Genomic DNA, 12,795 nt, shown 5'->3' on the forward strand with positions numbered 1-12,795 from the left:
AGATTCTCTCTCTCTTCCCCTCTCCCAGCTCTCCAAAGCCCGCATACACTCTCTCTCTCTTTCAAATAAATAAGTAAATCTTTTAAAAGATCGTTTGTTACAAAATAAAAATGTTAACAAAACAGTGGATTAAATTAACAAAATTTCTGCATTTCATTTCTACAGAATGAAAACCATGCAGGGTTTTAAGATTTGACATTTAATGACATTTGAGAGAATTAATTTCAAGATAGGAAAAAGTATCTTTGGTATAAAATATTAAGTAAAAAAGGGTTATAAAATAGTCAAAGCAGGGGGCACCCGGGTGGCTCAGTGGGTTAAGCCTCTGCCTTCGGCTCAGGCCATGATCTCGGGGTCCTGGGATCGAGCCCCGAATCGGGCTCTCTGCTCAGCAGGGAGCCTGCTTCCCCTCCCCTCTCTCTGTCTGCCTCTCTGCCTACTTGGGATCTCTATCTGTCAAATAAATAAATAAAATCTTAAAAAAAAAATAGTCGAAGCAGGATGACCTTAATTTCTAACACTGTAATACACACAACATGTATGTGCACAGGAAACAAACTGGAAGAAAATATATCAAAGTTCTAGGTGGCTTTCTGGGTAATTTTAATTTTCTCATTGTGCTTTTCTGAGTGTTCAGTGAACAATGAGAGTGTACGGCAATCATAAAAACGTTAACAAAAAATACAGTGGTGCCTGGGGTTTCCCAAAGGGTGCTGGTGTCATCCTAGGACTGGTCACTGGTGAGTGACTGCATGCACTCCTTTAGCCCACAGCATCCTCCCAGTCAGTCCCTGGTTTCTTTTCTAGATTTAGCACTGGTCTTCAGAGCCTCTTACCCAGTCCGTTTTGCAGGCATTAGATCCTAGCTGGCCCCCATTTGGCTCCAGATGGTGGGCAAACCGGTTCCCTCCCCTCCCAGGTTCTCTGGGATGAGTCCTTTAAGCACCAATGGGCCCGGGCCAGCAGCTTTTGGATTTAACGGATTTATTGGGCAATGACTTTACACAATCTTATCTCTTTGCAATCTGAAATTAAACCAGACTGCAATGTCTGATTTGGCCAATAGGTGGTGCTGTGCAACACGAAAGCACTAGTGCCCCGCGGTTCTGAAGACCGATTTCAGGGATCCTTGTAATAATTGCCGGAGAGGGCAGGCTGACATAGCATAGCTACCTAAGGGAATGCAGACAAACTTACCACCTGCCACTATCCTTACCATCATCACACAGGACTAGCCATTTCAATGTAAGTGTAGGAAGACAGAAATCTCAGGATAAAGACAATTCTTGAATGTGAATACATTTTAAGAAAAACTCCGTTGTATGATTCTTATTCTTGTCATTTCAACTCAGACCAGTGAAAACTTGACCCTAGACCAGCGCAACCCTAGACCAGCACTGGTGCTGAACTGGCCTTTGGGAATCCCTGCTCTAGCCAAGGATTCCAGGAGTTGAAGTTCCCTCTATTCCCCGTCAAATTTCCACAAAAATCAATTTGCTTCAAATTAAGAACGCCTTTATGTTCCCAGTGTGCAGTGAGACATATCTACTAGATCTTTCCTCCACTCGTGGTTAAAGTGGAGCAGTGAGCCACTTTTAAGCAGAGCTATCTCTTAAAGACGCAGGTTGGGAATGCCCAGGTGGCTCAGTCAGTTAAGCGTCTGCCTTTGGCTCAGGTCATGATCCCAGGATCCTGGAATCAAGTACCGCATCAGGCTCCCTGCTCAGTGGGGAGCCTGCTTCTCCCTCTGCCTGCTGCTTCCCCTGCTTGTGCATGCTCTCTCTCTGACAAATAAATATTAAAAACAAAAACAAAACACCACACAGGTTGATCACACCGTTCCTCTGCTGTCAAAAGGACTCAGGATATCACACCAGCAGCTTCATGATCGAGGCCTGCCTCACTCATCAGGATCAGAATCGGACAAGAGCCACCTCCAGCTCATCCCAAAAACACAACAGAAGGATGGCTTCCAGCCTTACCGAACTTCAGCACTTAAACCCAGTCTGTTCCCTCCAGCTGCAATGTTGACATGCCCCTCACCTTCCCGATACCTGCCTAGTTTTTTCCAGCAAGTCAGCACAATGTCACCTCCTCCAGGAAGCCACCTCCTCTGCTCCCAAGGGACCTGGCACATAATGATCTGAGAGTACTTGTCACCTGGTTAGAATGGTGGCGTCCCCTGGGCACTGTCTGTTCAGCTTGTGTTCCCTCCTCAGGATTTGACTCAGTAAGGTACCCAGTGAATCCTTGCTGATTCATTGATTCTCCTTGTTGGCAAACAAGCTTGGGTCAACTTTTTCAAAAGCCTCCCTTAAGATCTTTTCAGTAAACCCAGGAGATGCTGGCAAAAGCTGGCAGGCTGGTTGGAGTGAGAGAAACAGCAGGAAGCCCTGGGACTTAGGGAACTGGGGATCTGGCAAAAGTACATTCGGTTTCCTGATACACGGAGTAGCCCCCGATCCTTTGGAGTCACCCTTGCAAAATATCTTTCTGAAATGTACTAGCTCTGCAGTTGCTTACCCAGAAACATTTCAAAAAATGAAGTTGAAAATGTCTATGAGTGACAAAAAGGAATGACTCTGTAGCAAAAGAACAAATTATTTTTTAAAAATAAAATGAAATTAAGGGAAATGGGAAGAGAAGACAAGTGTGTGTACACCAGAGTTGCGGTCAGTGAGTAATGAGAAACAGCAGGAACATGAAGAAATAAAACGTACAATGATTACAGTTTAATGGGTACTTTTCATGGTCCACGCACTAAGCGAAATACTTGATCTGTGCAACCTCATGTAATCCACACAACCACTCTAAAAAGCAGGGATGACTGTCCCTGGGGTTATAGGCTTGGAAAGGTTAAGTAACTTTTCCAAGATCAGACACAACTGGAATGGAATCTAGATCTAACAGCAAAGCCCCAAATTAACTTAATATTAACTTCTTCTCTTTGGTGATACATTGTGACCAAATATTTTTAGGGGTGCCTGGGTGGCTTATTCAGTCGAGCATCTGACCTGGGCTCAGCTCATGATCCCAGGGTCCTGGGAGCCCCCCATCAGGCTCCCACTCAGCAGGGAGTCTACTTCTCCCTCTCCCACTCCCAATTTGTGCTCACACACTCACACGTTCTCTAATAAAATCTTTTAAAATAAGCATTTTTTTAATCGCAGTTAAATATAATTGAATTCTTGACTTAGCACACAGAGTACGCTAACACACGCTAAACACGTCTCCATCTGAAGGCTCCAGACCTCCCAGGCCTGAGGGCCCACCGCGCAGGCCAGCCTGGAGCAGCAGATTCACAGACAGCCCCCAAGACCATCCTAAGTGGTCTTTGTGTTTTTAACAAATCCAAACCATCAGCTTCCTCTCCATGATTTAGCTCTCGTCCTGCTCAGAGGCAGGGTTAAGCCCAAAGGGCTAATTCCCTTGATCCAGTCATTTTCTAAGAACCACTAACAGACTAATCATTTACCTTTTAAATGGGTCAAGGGTGTTAATAGGTGGCTCACAGAAAAGGAAATACAAATGGCCCAAATAATTTTTTGTGTGTATGCCCTCATTAGAGAAATGCAAATTAAAGCTAGGGAGACCTGTCTCTCCAGCAAAAATCAGAAAGCTCAGTAACGCATGGAAAGCTCTCCTGCGCTGGTGGCCGTGGCTGCCGGAACCACCTCCCCCACGGACAGCCATTCAGCAAGACTCATCATGAAAGCACATGCTCTGACCGTGGAGCTCTGCTCCTGGGATCGCATCTTTCAGACTGACTCGTAAGTGAAAATTAATCCGCATGTGCCGTTTTACTGCAGCAATGGTTGTGAGGCCTTGTTAAACGACCATGGTACAGCCATGGAACCCCAAACAAGAAGGGGGATGCTCGTTCAGTATGGCTATGAACTCCTCAAAATACTATAAGTGGAAAAGACTCTGATGCTGAAAGGCAGCCTCTGGCGGGGCGGGGAGGGTGCAGCTGGGGCGGGAGATTTCACTAGAGACTCCTCGATACCTTCTGAACTTTAAACCACATGAAATACTCAGAAAAACGAAATTTAAACACCTATTGAAGCTTTCCTTGTTACAGAAGTTTCTGGCTTCGCACCAGCTCTCCCCTGCAGTATACCCTGCCTTCTGGGAACTCTAGAGCAAGAACAGAGGGACTGTAAGTACGTGTCTGCATCAGGGAGGCTCTGCTCCTCTACCAGCCCTGAAGGGGAGGGAGCCGGAAGGGTCACCCTGGCTGCACTTCCTCCCTCTGTCCACAGGTGGCGCCACGGGGCCTGCTGCCTGGACAGATGGTGGCCTGGGAAGCCCTGGGGCCTTGGGCTGCTGACCAAGGGGCAAAGAAATAGGCAGGCACAAGTAAGTTAACATAAAATAGAAACTAGCTTTATTTATCTGGAAGAAGCAGGGATCCATAGCTGGGGCAGCAACTCTGGCGGCAGAGGCTGGCAGGAAAACAGGGAACAGCATAGGGGAGGAGCTGGGTCAGAGAGGAAGCTCTGGTGTCCCTCCAGGGCAGCTGCCCCTTTGGTCTCCTTCCAACCCTGGGGCCTTGGGCCCTGGTCCCTGCCAGAGAACAATCTGGCACCCCTGCTCTGCTTCCTGAGCCACTCAGGGCTATCTCCAGGCATAAGATCCTAAGACCAGCCAAGTCCCATAACGTATCCATGGCGAGGCCACAAGTCACATTCTCTCCGACACCCCAACAGCCCACCAGGGGATCCCTGGAGAAGGGCCCTGCCCTGAGGAGGGCCTGTGGGTGCTGGTCCCCCTTTCTGTGTGGCCAACACATCCTCCTTGCACGGGTGCAGCCTGGCTTCCCGGCCAGCAGAGCCTGGGGACACGCTCTGGCCACAGGCCCCACACCCAGGGCTGGAGCCAGAGGCAGGCTGGCTGCAGGGCATGCTGAGGCCACCACCAGGCCTGCCTTCACAGGGCTTCTTCCCGCCCCTTGGCTGAGGGCACCGAGGGCTGATCCAAAGTTGCAGGGACAGCACTGGGTGAGGGAGGGATGGCAAGGCGGGGCTCCCAGTCTCCCGCAGACTTGGCCTTGCCCTGCCGCTAGGAGCAGCGAGTGGCAGCAGGTCCTCCAGGCCCGGGGCAGGGTCTCTCCCCACCCTTGTCAGATGGACAGGCTCAAGTGATTCCTTCAGGGCAGACCCTCTGGCTCTCCCGACATCTCAGCGCCTGAAGGGTGGGAAACAACCAGAAAGGGCCTCTATCAACAGAGGGGTGGATGCAACAGAGCAGGGAACGTCCAGCGTGGGTGGGCACGAGTTGAAAAAGTCAGCAGTAATTTTGGAATTTATCATCCTGGGATACCTTTTACCTTTAATAATGATGATAATAATAAAGAGAACAGCAGTATTGTTTATTAGCCGATCAGAGGGCGACAGGCACAGTAAACAAGCCCCACGAGAGGAGAGGCTCTAGTTCCCTCTTACTCTTTAGTTCATTTGAACCAAGGGGCTAAGTAGTCTACAGGCACTCAGGAGAAACGGCTCTCCCCCAGAGCTGTCCCTGTCCTGGCTTAGGGCTGCTGCCCGCCTCCGGGTGTGTGGCCCATGAGGGGCCAGGCTGTCTCCTGGCGCAGTGCCCGCTGGGACATGGCTCCTCAGGCCGGGGCTCACTCACTTGTGGTGGGCAGGGCCGCAGGAGCCCAGAAGGCGGCAGCCGGCCTGCTCCAGGCTCCAGTCACACATCTCCAGCACTTTGTGGCACTCGCTCCTCGGCCGCAGACCCAACCCAAAGAGCTGCTCCACCTGAGGGAGCAGAGGGTGGTGCCATGGGACACACCGGGGCTGAAGGGCGGCAGGCAGCCGGGGCGGCCAGGGTGGGGGCAGAGGAGAGCCAGAGGCAGGCTGGTGGGGAGGGGCAGGGGGAGGCGAGTGCAGCAGAACCAGTCCTCAGGGTCCCTGAAAGCCAGAGTGGGCGGGAGGTGGCGGTACCTTCAGATACTGGGCAGCCCGCTGCACGCTCCAGCTGTGGCTCTGCAGGGCCACCTGGCACTCCTCTGTGGTCACCCCATGCACCATGGCCTGCAGCTGGGCACACCCACCCACCTACCCGTCAGCTCCGCTTGGGCCCATTCCTCTGGGGCCCTGGGGCCCCTGCCCACCCCCTGCCCCCCGCCCCAGCACCCGGGCCCAGGCCCGGCACTCACCATCTGGATCTTGTCTGCCGGCCGTCCAGCCTCTGGCCCGTCCCCAGGGCAGCCCCTCTGTGGCAGCCGAGCCGTGGCCCTCATGGCTGGTGGCCGGGCCCCTGGGTTACTGTTGTTGGTGGAGAAGTTGGCCTTGGGGTCTGGGGCGGCCTGGGGCATTGGTCGAACAGTGGCCGTGGGGGCGGCAGGGGCTGGGGTGCTGGGCGGGGGCAGCAGCAGGGGCACGGGCAGAGGGGCGGGCTCTTCAGGGCTCTGGGCCTCCCGCAGGAAGCGCTGATAGCGTTCGAGGTAGGGTGGGCGCTCCGGCAGCAGGTAGTAGTGGGTGCTGCTGACCTTCTTGCCGTCGCGGACAATGGGGAGAATGCAGGGGCCTGCACGTGGGCCAGGCGCCTGGATCACTTGGGGCGTGGCATACTTGGGGTCGGAGGCGAAGCTCTGGGTGGTGGGCATGGTCTTCCCCGGTGAGCTGGAGAGCCGGGCTGGCAGCGGGGAGCTTCCAGGTGGTACCAGGGGGCTAGGGGTTCTCGAGCCTTGAGGGGACAGGGGTTCCCGGGGAGGCACCCGGGGAGGGGAGGCAGGTCCGGGCCACCGCCCTAGCTCCTCCTCACCCGAGGGGGCCGGAGACAGCTCGCCCCGTGGGCGAGTGGGCCTCGGGGGTATGGGCACGCGGGGGGGCACCTGGGGCTTGTCCTCACCCACTGGCGCCAGGCCAGGAGAAGGGCCCAGGGAGGCCACCGGGACCTGCAGCTGCCGCATGCACTCCTGCTGCAGCGCCTGGAAGATCTGTGCAGTCTGGGCCGAGCTGGGCAGCTTGACCCCCGCCTGGGGCAGGAGAAACAGATTGTCCTCCAGGGGAGGGAGCAGAGGTGCCTGCTCAGGCACAAAGGCGTAGTTGGTCTCCCCCTGGCTGGGCCCCGCACAGACCCCTGCACCCACAAGGGTGCTGTTGATGGAGCAGACCTCAAAGTCATCCTCATCCTGGGCCACATCGTCGTAGGCGGGAGGTGGGGGCAGCGGGCGCGCATCCCAGTCCACCACGGGCGTGGGGTGCAGCGGCCGGGGCAGGGCCCGTGTGGGGCTCTGTGGCGGGGTCTTGTCCAGCAAGGAGCAGGCGTCCATGGCCAGCTGCGCCAGCGAGGGTGCGCAGGGCCGCGGGGCAGGCACGACAGGCTCCTCGCCAAAGTCAATGAGCGTGACCTCACCCCCGCTGCCTCGAGCCGCCTTGGTGCCCGGTACCCGAGCCGAGGGCTTTGCGAGCCACAGCCCACGGGTCAGTGCTGGTTTCCGAAGGCCCAGCCTCTTGAAGTCGCTGGACAGGGGGTCCTGGTCCTCACTCACAGGGTCATAGGTTGGCTCTAGGATAGAAAGGGAGACCCCACCAGGAAGGCGGTGTCAGACCGGGGGACAGGGGAAGAAAGGCAAGTTATCATCTGCAACTCCCCACTCCCACTGCCCCCAGAGGTTATCCCTCGGCTGCCAAAATTCTCAGTGCACACCAACCCTATTCAAACAGGAGCAAAGAAACTGCTCGGGACACTGCCAGCTCTCCGGGGGGGCTGACGCACCCCTGCCTCCATCTCGGCTAGAGCAAGCAACACCCTGCAGCAGCCTGACACCCCAACACACAAGACCCCCAAATACCCCAGGCTCCTGGGCCCCATCAGTCCCTGCTTACCCCCACCCCGTTTCGGCACGCCATTAGTGTGGGATGGAGGCTACGGGCAATCGCCCACCACCCAGGGCAGCTGGTGCTGTCCTTGGAGAGCATGGAGCTCCTGACCAAACACCACAAAAGCCCAGACGCAGTCGCCTCTGCAGGTCCCAAAGGGAGTGGGGCAGGGCCAGCTGATGGGGGACAGGTGGGCACCAGGACCACACACCTGCTCCAGAAGCCCAAGCTTTTAGGGGTCGGGGGAGAGGCAGGCATGCTGGGCCAGGTCAGCGGCGAAAGCTCACAGCACACACCCCACACCCCCTCCCACCCAGCCAGCCCACTGGGGCTCTGTACCTTCCAGAAGGAGAGGAGGAATGAGAGGAGAGAGGGGACAGGGGCAGGGGCCAAGGCACCGAGAGCAGCCCCACTTACTCTGAGAGAAGATGGCAGGCTGAGGTGGGCGAGGCGGAGGCTGCCCTGCAAGAAAGGCCGTGCGGAGAGCAGAGGGGCGGAGCGGGACAGACAGAGGGCGGGGAGGGAAGAGGGCCAGACGGGAGGGCAGAGCGTGGACAGAGACAGAGAGAGAGCAGTGAGTAGGGGCGCGTGAACGTACAAACCCAACAGCAATGGGAAGCAGTGGGGCGGCAGGATGGGGGGAACCGTGTTCCGGAACGACAGGCACAGGATCCGGGAGATGGATGAGGCTCCTGGCCAGGGTGAAGCCCGTGGGGTGGTTTTGGCTCGGGAGAGGACAGCAGGATTAGAGGGAGTGAGGAAAGCCAGGATCTGAGCATGGCGGGAAGGAGGGCGGAGGGAAGCTGAGGTGGGCAGGCCAGCACAGGACTGGCCGAGGGTGCCCACCTCGGCGGATACAGCTGCCTCTCATCTTCCACCCCATGGCCAGCCGGAGCCAGGGCTCAGCTGTCCCCCAGCAGCCCTGACCCAACTGTCCCAGAGCCAGAGCAGCCGGCTCAGCGTGCCCGGAGAGGACAGTACCTCTTCCTGGGCAGCTGACGAACTTGGGGGGGCTGGGTTCTTACTTTTCACCCTTCCTAGATGTTGGGTGGGTCGGGAGGTGCTCAGTTCCACACTCAGCAGGTCAGGAGGGTCCATGGGGTTTCCCAGGTATAGTCTGTAGGGAGACAACCAAGTCAGAAGGGGGAAGCAGGGGGAAGGCTGTGCAGTAGCAACCGTGGGGAAACCTCAGGTGGAGACTAAGACCCTGGGCACGTGCCAGGAACCATCCTGTCCAAGCCCTGCACAGAGCTGGGCCGGGAGCACAGGACTTCCAACTCCCGCGGTTCCCCGCAAACTGTACCCCAGGGACAGGGGTCACAGAGAGATGGCAGGGCAAAAGTCCTGAGTGCAGGCTGAAAGGCTTGGGCTGAAGAATACCCTCCAGGAGCAGAGCTGCTGTCCGCAATGGCTAGGGCACCCCACCCACACTTGGCAGCCACCTGCCGGCCCTCTCGGGAGCACCCAGCCACACGACCCTGGCAGGGTGGGCAGGAGGCACACTCTTGCCCCACGGCCAGGTGGAGGAGGGGCCGGGCTGTCTGGCCCGCTCCCGATTCACCCTCTCCAGCCCGGTGCTGATTGTCAGGCCCTGGGACTTAGTCACTGGGCTGATTAAAGCCCAGAGGAATGGGGCTGGGCCGGCCACAGCACGCCATGAGCAGGGCAGAGGGCACCGGGCCTCCTTTCGGAAGGCGTCTCCACACCTCGCCCCAATTCCCTCAGGCCCGCGCCTGGCTCTTGGGAGGTGAGCAACACCAGCTGCTCTGCAGGGCTTCGCTTCTGGTGTGTGAGGGCAAGGGGGGGAAGGCCTGCTTCACGGGCCTCTCAGGGCAGAGCCAAACGTCAGGAGAAGTCAGAGGAGAAAGGGCTGCCTGGAAGCCCCCTAGGGCAGGGCACTCAGGAAATGACTAATTCTTCTCCGTGTCCTCCCCAGACGCCCCCCAATGACCTCATCCTTTTGCTTAAAGGAGACTGAACACCCCCACCAGGTACAGAGTTGGCAGGCAAGTGGGGGTGCTGCCTAACCTTCCATCTGGCGTCTCCCCACAGGGAGCTCTTTCACTGTGCCCCCGAGTCTGGGAACACGAGCTCACTTGACCGCTGGGCCCACAGGCTCAGTCTCCAGGACTCTAGCAGCCCAAGAAGGGAAGCTTCTACATAGGGAGCATCATAGCTTCCCTGCTGAGCTCCTTCCGAAGGCTGTTCCCAGTCCCTTTTCCTAAGGTCAGTGCACCAGGGGTGGGGGATTCCACCAAACAGAAGTGTGTCTCCAGGCCCCAAGTTCCTAACCCCGGTTCTGCCTGCAGGGAACAGTAACAGTAAGGGCAGTAAGAGACCCTCTGCCCCACGGCTGTGACAAGGACCTCGGAAGCCAGCAAGAGCCTATGACTCCAGAGCCACAGGTGACCCCCACCCCAATCACACTCACTCGTCGATCTTGTCAGGGAAGCCCCAGCAGTGGCGGGGGTCGCTGTCGCCATGTCCCGTGTGGATGAAGCTATTCTGCAGGGGTTGACTGATGTCCTGGGCCGACAGGCCAGCCACGGAGGTCACCACATTGCGCGGGAAGGGGCCTACACACAGCGTCCGTGTGTTCTGCCCACGCCACCAGTAATTCTCAGCCCTGCTCAACAGAGATGACATGGTGAACCCCAGGGCATGTAGGGGTGGGGGCAGGGAGCGGGACCTTTCCCATACCAAGCTCTCTAGCCATGCTATCTGAACAGCCGGGCAGAAGGGGCCCGAGGGTTACAACCTTGAGACCAGTGGAGTCTGCTATGAGCCCCAAGACCAGTCACTCCTCTGGTACAGGGCCCAGCTGTTTGCACACACCTTACCCCATGATACCGAGGTGGGTCAGACAGCTTTTCCTACAGTTTACAAATAAGGAAACAGGTTCAAACAAGTGACAGGACTTGCCTACAGTTCCCAGAAAGATCATAGCAGACCCAGGATTCAAATTTAGTTAGTCTGCAAGCCAGCACCCTTCCTACAAAGCTGCCTCACCTCCTTCCTCCCAGCAAGGCCTGAACCCCCACCCTCTGGCCACCGGACCTTGCTCTTCAGCCGAGTTTCCCGGCATCCTGAGCTGCAGGGTCCAAAGGAGCACCATGGTCTCAGCACTCAACTTGAAACCAAGCCCTCCAACCACACTATTTCCTGCACACAGCCCCTCATGCACCTGGAAGCACTCAAAGCAATCCATGCTGTCCCATTACCAGTTCTGCGTCTCCAGTGCCTTCTGCAACCTCTCAGCAGGGCTGTGGGACCCTCGCCCTTATCCCCAGCCATCTCCTGGGGAACACCACTCTTGTCTTAAATACAAGGTCTAGAAAGGGACCCAGTGTCCCAGTGTAGCTGGACTGTGGGACCCAGCTCCTCACTCTGATCTCTGCTGACGCAGCCTAAGCCCGGGCCTAGGGTGGGGGTCAGGCCAGGAGGGGGCCCTCCTGGACACTTCGAATGGCAGGCTGCAGCTCCCTTATCTGCTGCTGGGCTCATTACACCTGATGACGTGGGCAGAATCCAAGCTGAGGCAGGTGAAGGACAGCCTCATGCTGCTATGCAGCACGTGTGCATACCCAGTCATCCCCCACCCACAAGACTGGGAGCGTAAAGGTCTCCTCCAAGCTGGGGCTAGATTGCAGGGGCCGAGGAGGCATGGAGGCTGAGCTCCTGGAGCCTCCTCTGGAAGGTAACATGGCCCACTGGGAGCAGCTGACCTCAAACCGCCAGCTCTAGAGGTCAGGTCGAGCCACACGAGTCCGGCTGTTCTCGGGAAGCCAAGAGGTGGGGCAGGGGAGGGCTGGGAAGCCAGCCTCCTTCAAAACAGGACCGCAGACCAGCCTACCACCAGACACAGCAACCCTGTGATTACACCCTGCCCTGGGGTGGGAAGGGCAGGAAAGGAAGGAAGAAGAGAGGACAACACCCAGGAAGGGATAAAGGGACAAAGCCATTGAAATATAGCAGGGCCCTTCCGAGGAGAGAAACGCCCACCCAGCACCGCAGCTCCCAGGGGGCAGGCTGAGGTTGACATCCACCCATGAAGCAGGGCGAAGAGGGACGCCTGCCACCAGGGGACTCTGCTGCTGGTCTCCCCTCCCCTCTGTGCCCACTGGCACCCTGGGTTCTGCAGGCCTCTCCATAGACTTCTCGGACGCCCAACCAGGCTGGACAATGGACTCTGCTCTCCACGCCTCTTCAGAGGTGCACATTAACCTGGGTGAGAGAGGCGGCTGAGGCAGAGACACAGTCCGGTGGAGAACCGAATCACGTCCAAGGCCAGGTCCGCCCTGTGACCATGCCCTCCCTGTGGACCCTGAGCAAGGTGAGACTGCCAGGAGGTCCCTCCCTCCACCCTCTGCCTCTTGCCAGCACAGCTAAAGTCCTGACACAGGGGTTCCTCTGGACCCACTTAGGAGAGTGACAGATGCCAGCCCCCCTCCTCTTATTGCGGGTATGGCCGAGCAAGAGCGCTGGGCCTGCTGAGAGTCCTGACATCAGTGACATCAGTTCCCACACTCTGCTCCCCGGGGAGGGGAGCTGGGGATGCAGAGCACGCTTAGGAAAAAGACACTCTGGGAGTCACATCCCAAGCACACTCAGCAGCGGACGTAACTCTTGAGATGGCCGACGCTCTCCTGCGCTGCCCACCGACTCCCTCCGAGGTTTGGTGGGACCCAGGCACCAGCGGCTCACACAGGGAAGCCACCCGTCCTACCCGGCCTGCACTGGCCACACCCACGCTCCCCACCACCACCACCCCCACCACCCCATAAATGGGCCAGAGTCTCCACAGCAATGGGAGGGGTCAGGCCCACTGTGGGCAGACACTGCCGTGCAGACAGAAGTCCCCGGGGAAAGAGACCAGGGCCCAGCACCTCCGGCACAAACAAACGTTCTGTCTCCTGCTGCCTGTTGGCATCCAGGGACAGGCAAGAAGTTGAGTGGCACCTGG

The 12,795-nt window shown here is 57.2% G+C and overlaps 1 protein-coding gene across 6 annotated transcripts in view; it reads right to left on the reverse strand.

The window, feature by feature from the left end:
* Positions 1-4,364: 4,364 nt before the first annotated feature.
* LOC111154990 (tyrosine kinase non receptor 2) overlaps positions 4,365-12,795 on the reverse strand; it is a 46,342-nt gene continuing 37,911 nt past the window's right edge. For 2 of the 6 annotated variants that reach the window (XM_022514969.1, XM_022514964.1), the window contains 6 exons: positions 10,264-10,458; positions 8,858-8,949; positions 6,164-7,518; positions 5,949-6,044; positions 5,635-5,762; positions 4,365-5,187 (listed from right to left, as the gene is read on the reverse strand). In XM_022514969.1, the coding sequence (XP_022370677.1) occupies positions 5,181-5,187; positions 5,635-5,762; positions 5,949-6,044; positions 6,164-7,518; positions 8,858-8,949; positions 10,264-10,458 (1,873 nt within the window). In that variant the 3' untranslated portion in view covers positions 4,365-5,180. Of the gene's footprint in view, positions 5,188-5,630; positions 5,916-5,948; positions 6,045-6,163; positions 7,519-8,249; positions 8,295-8,857; positions 8,950-10,263; positions 10,459-12,795 lie in introns of those variants that run through there. The other 4 variants (XM_022514966.1, XM_022514965.1, XM_022514967.1 and 1 more) reach the window with 4 other exon arrangements.

Source organism: Enhydra lutris, unplaced genomic scaffold (assembly GCF_002288905.1).
Source record: "Enhydra lutris kenyoni isolate GAN:26980312 unplaced genomic scaffold, ASM228890v2 scaffoldscaffold39, whole genome shotgun sequence".
Lineage (NCBI taxonomy): Eukaryota > Metazoa > Chordata > Mammalia > Carnivora > Mustelidae > Enhydra > Enhydra lutris.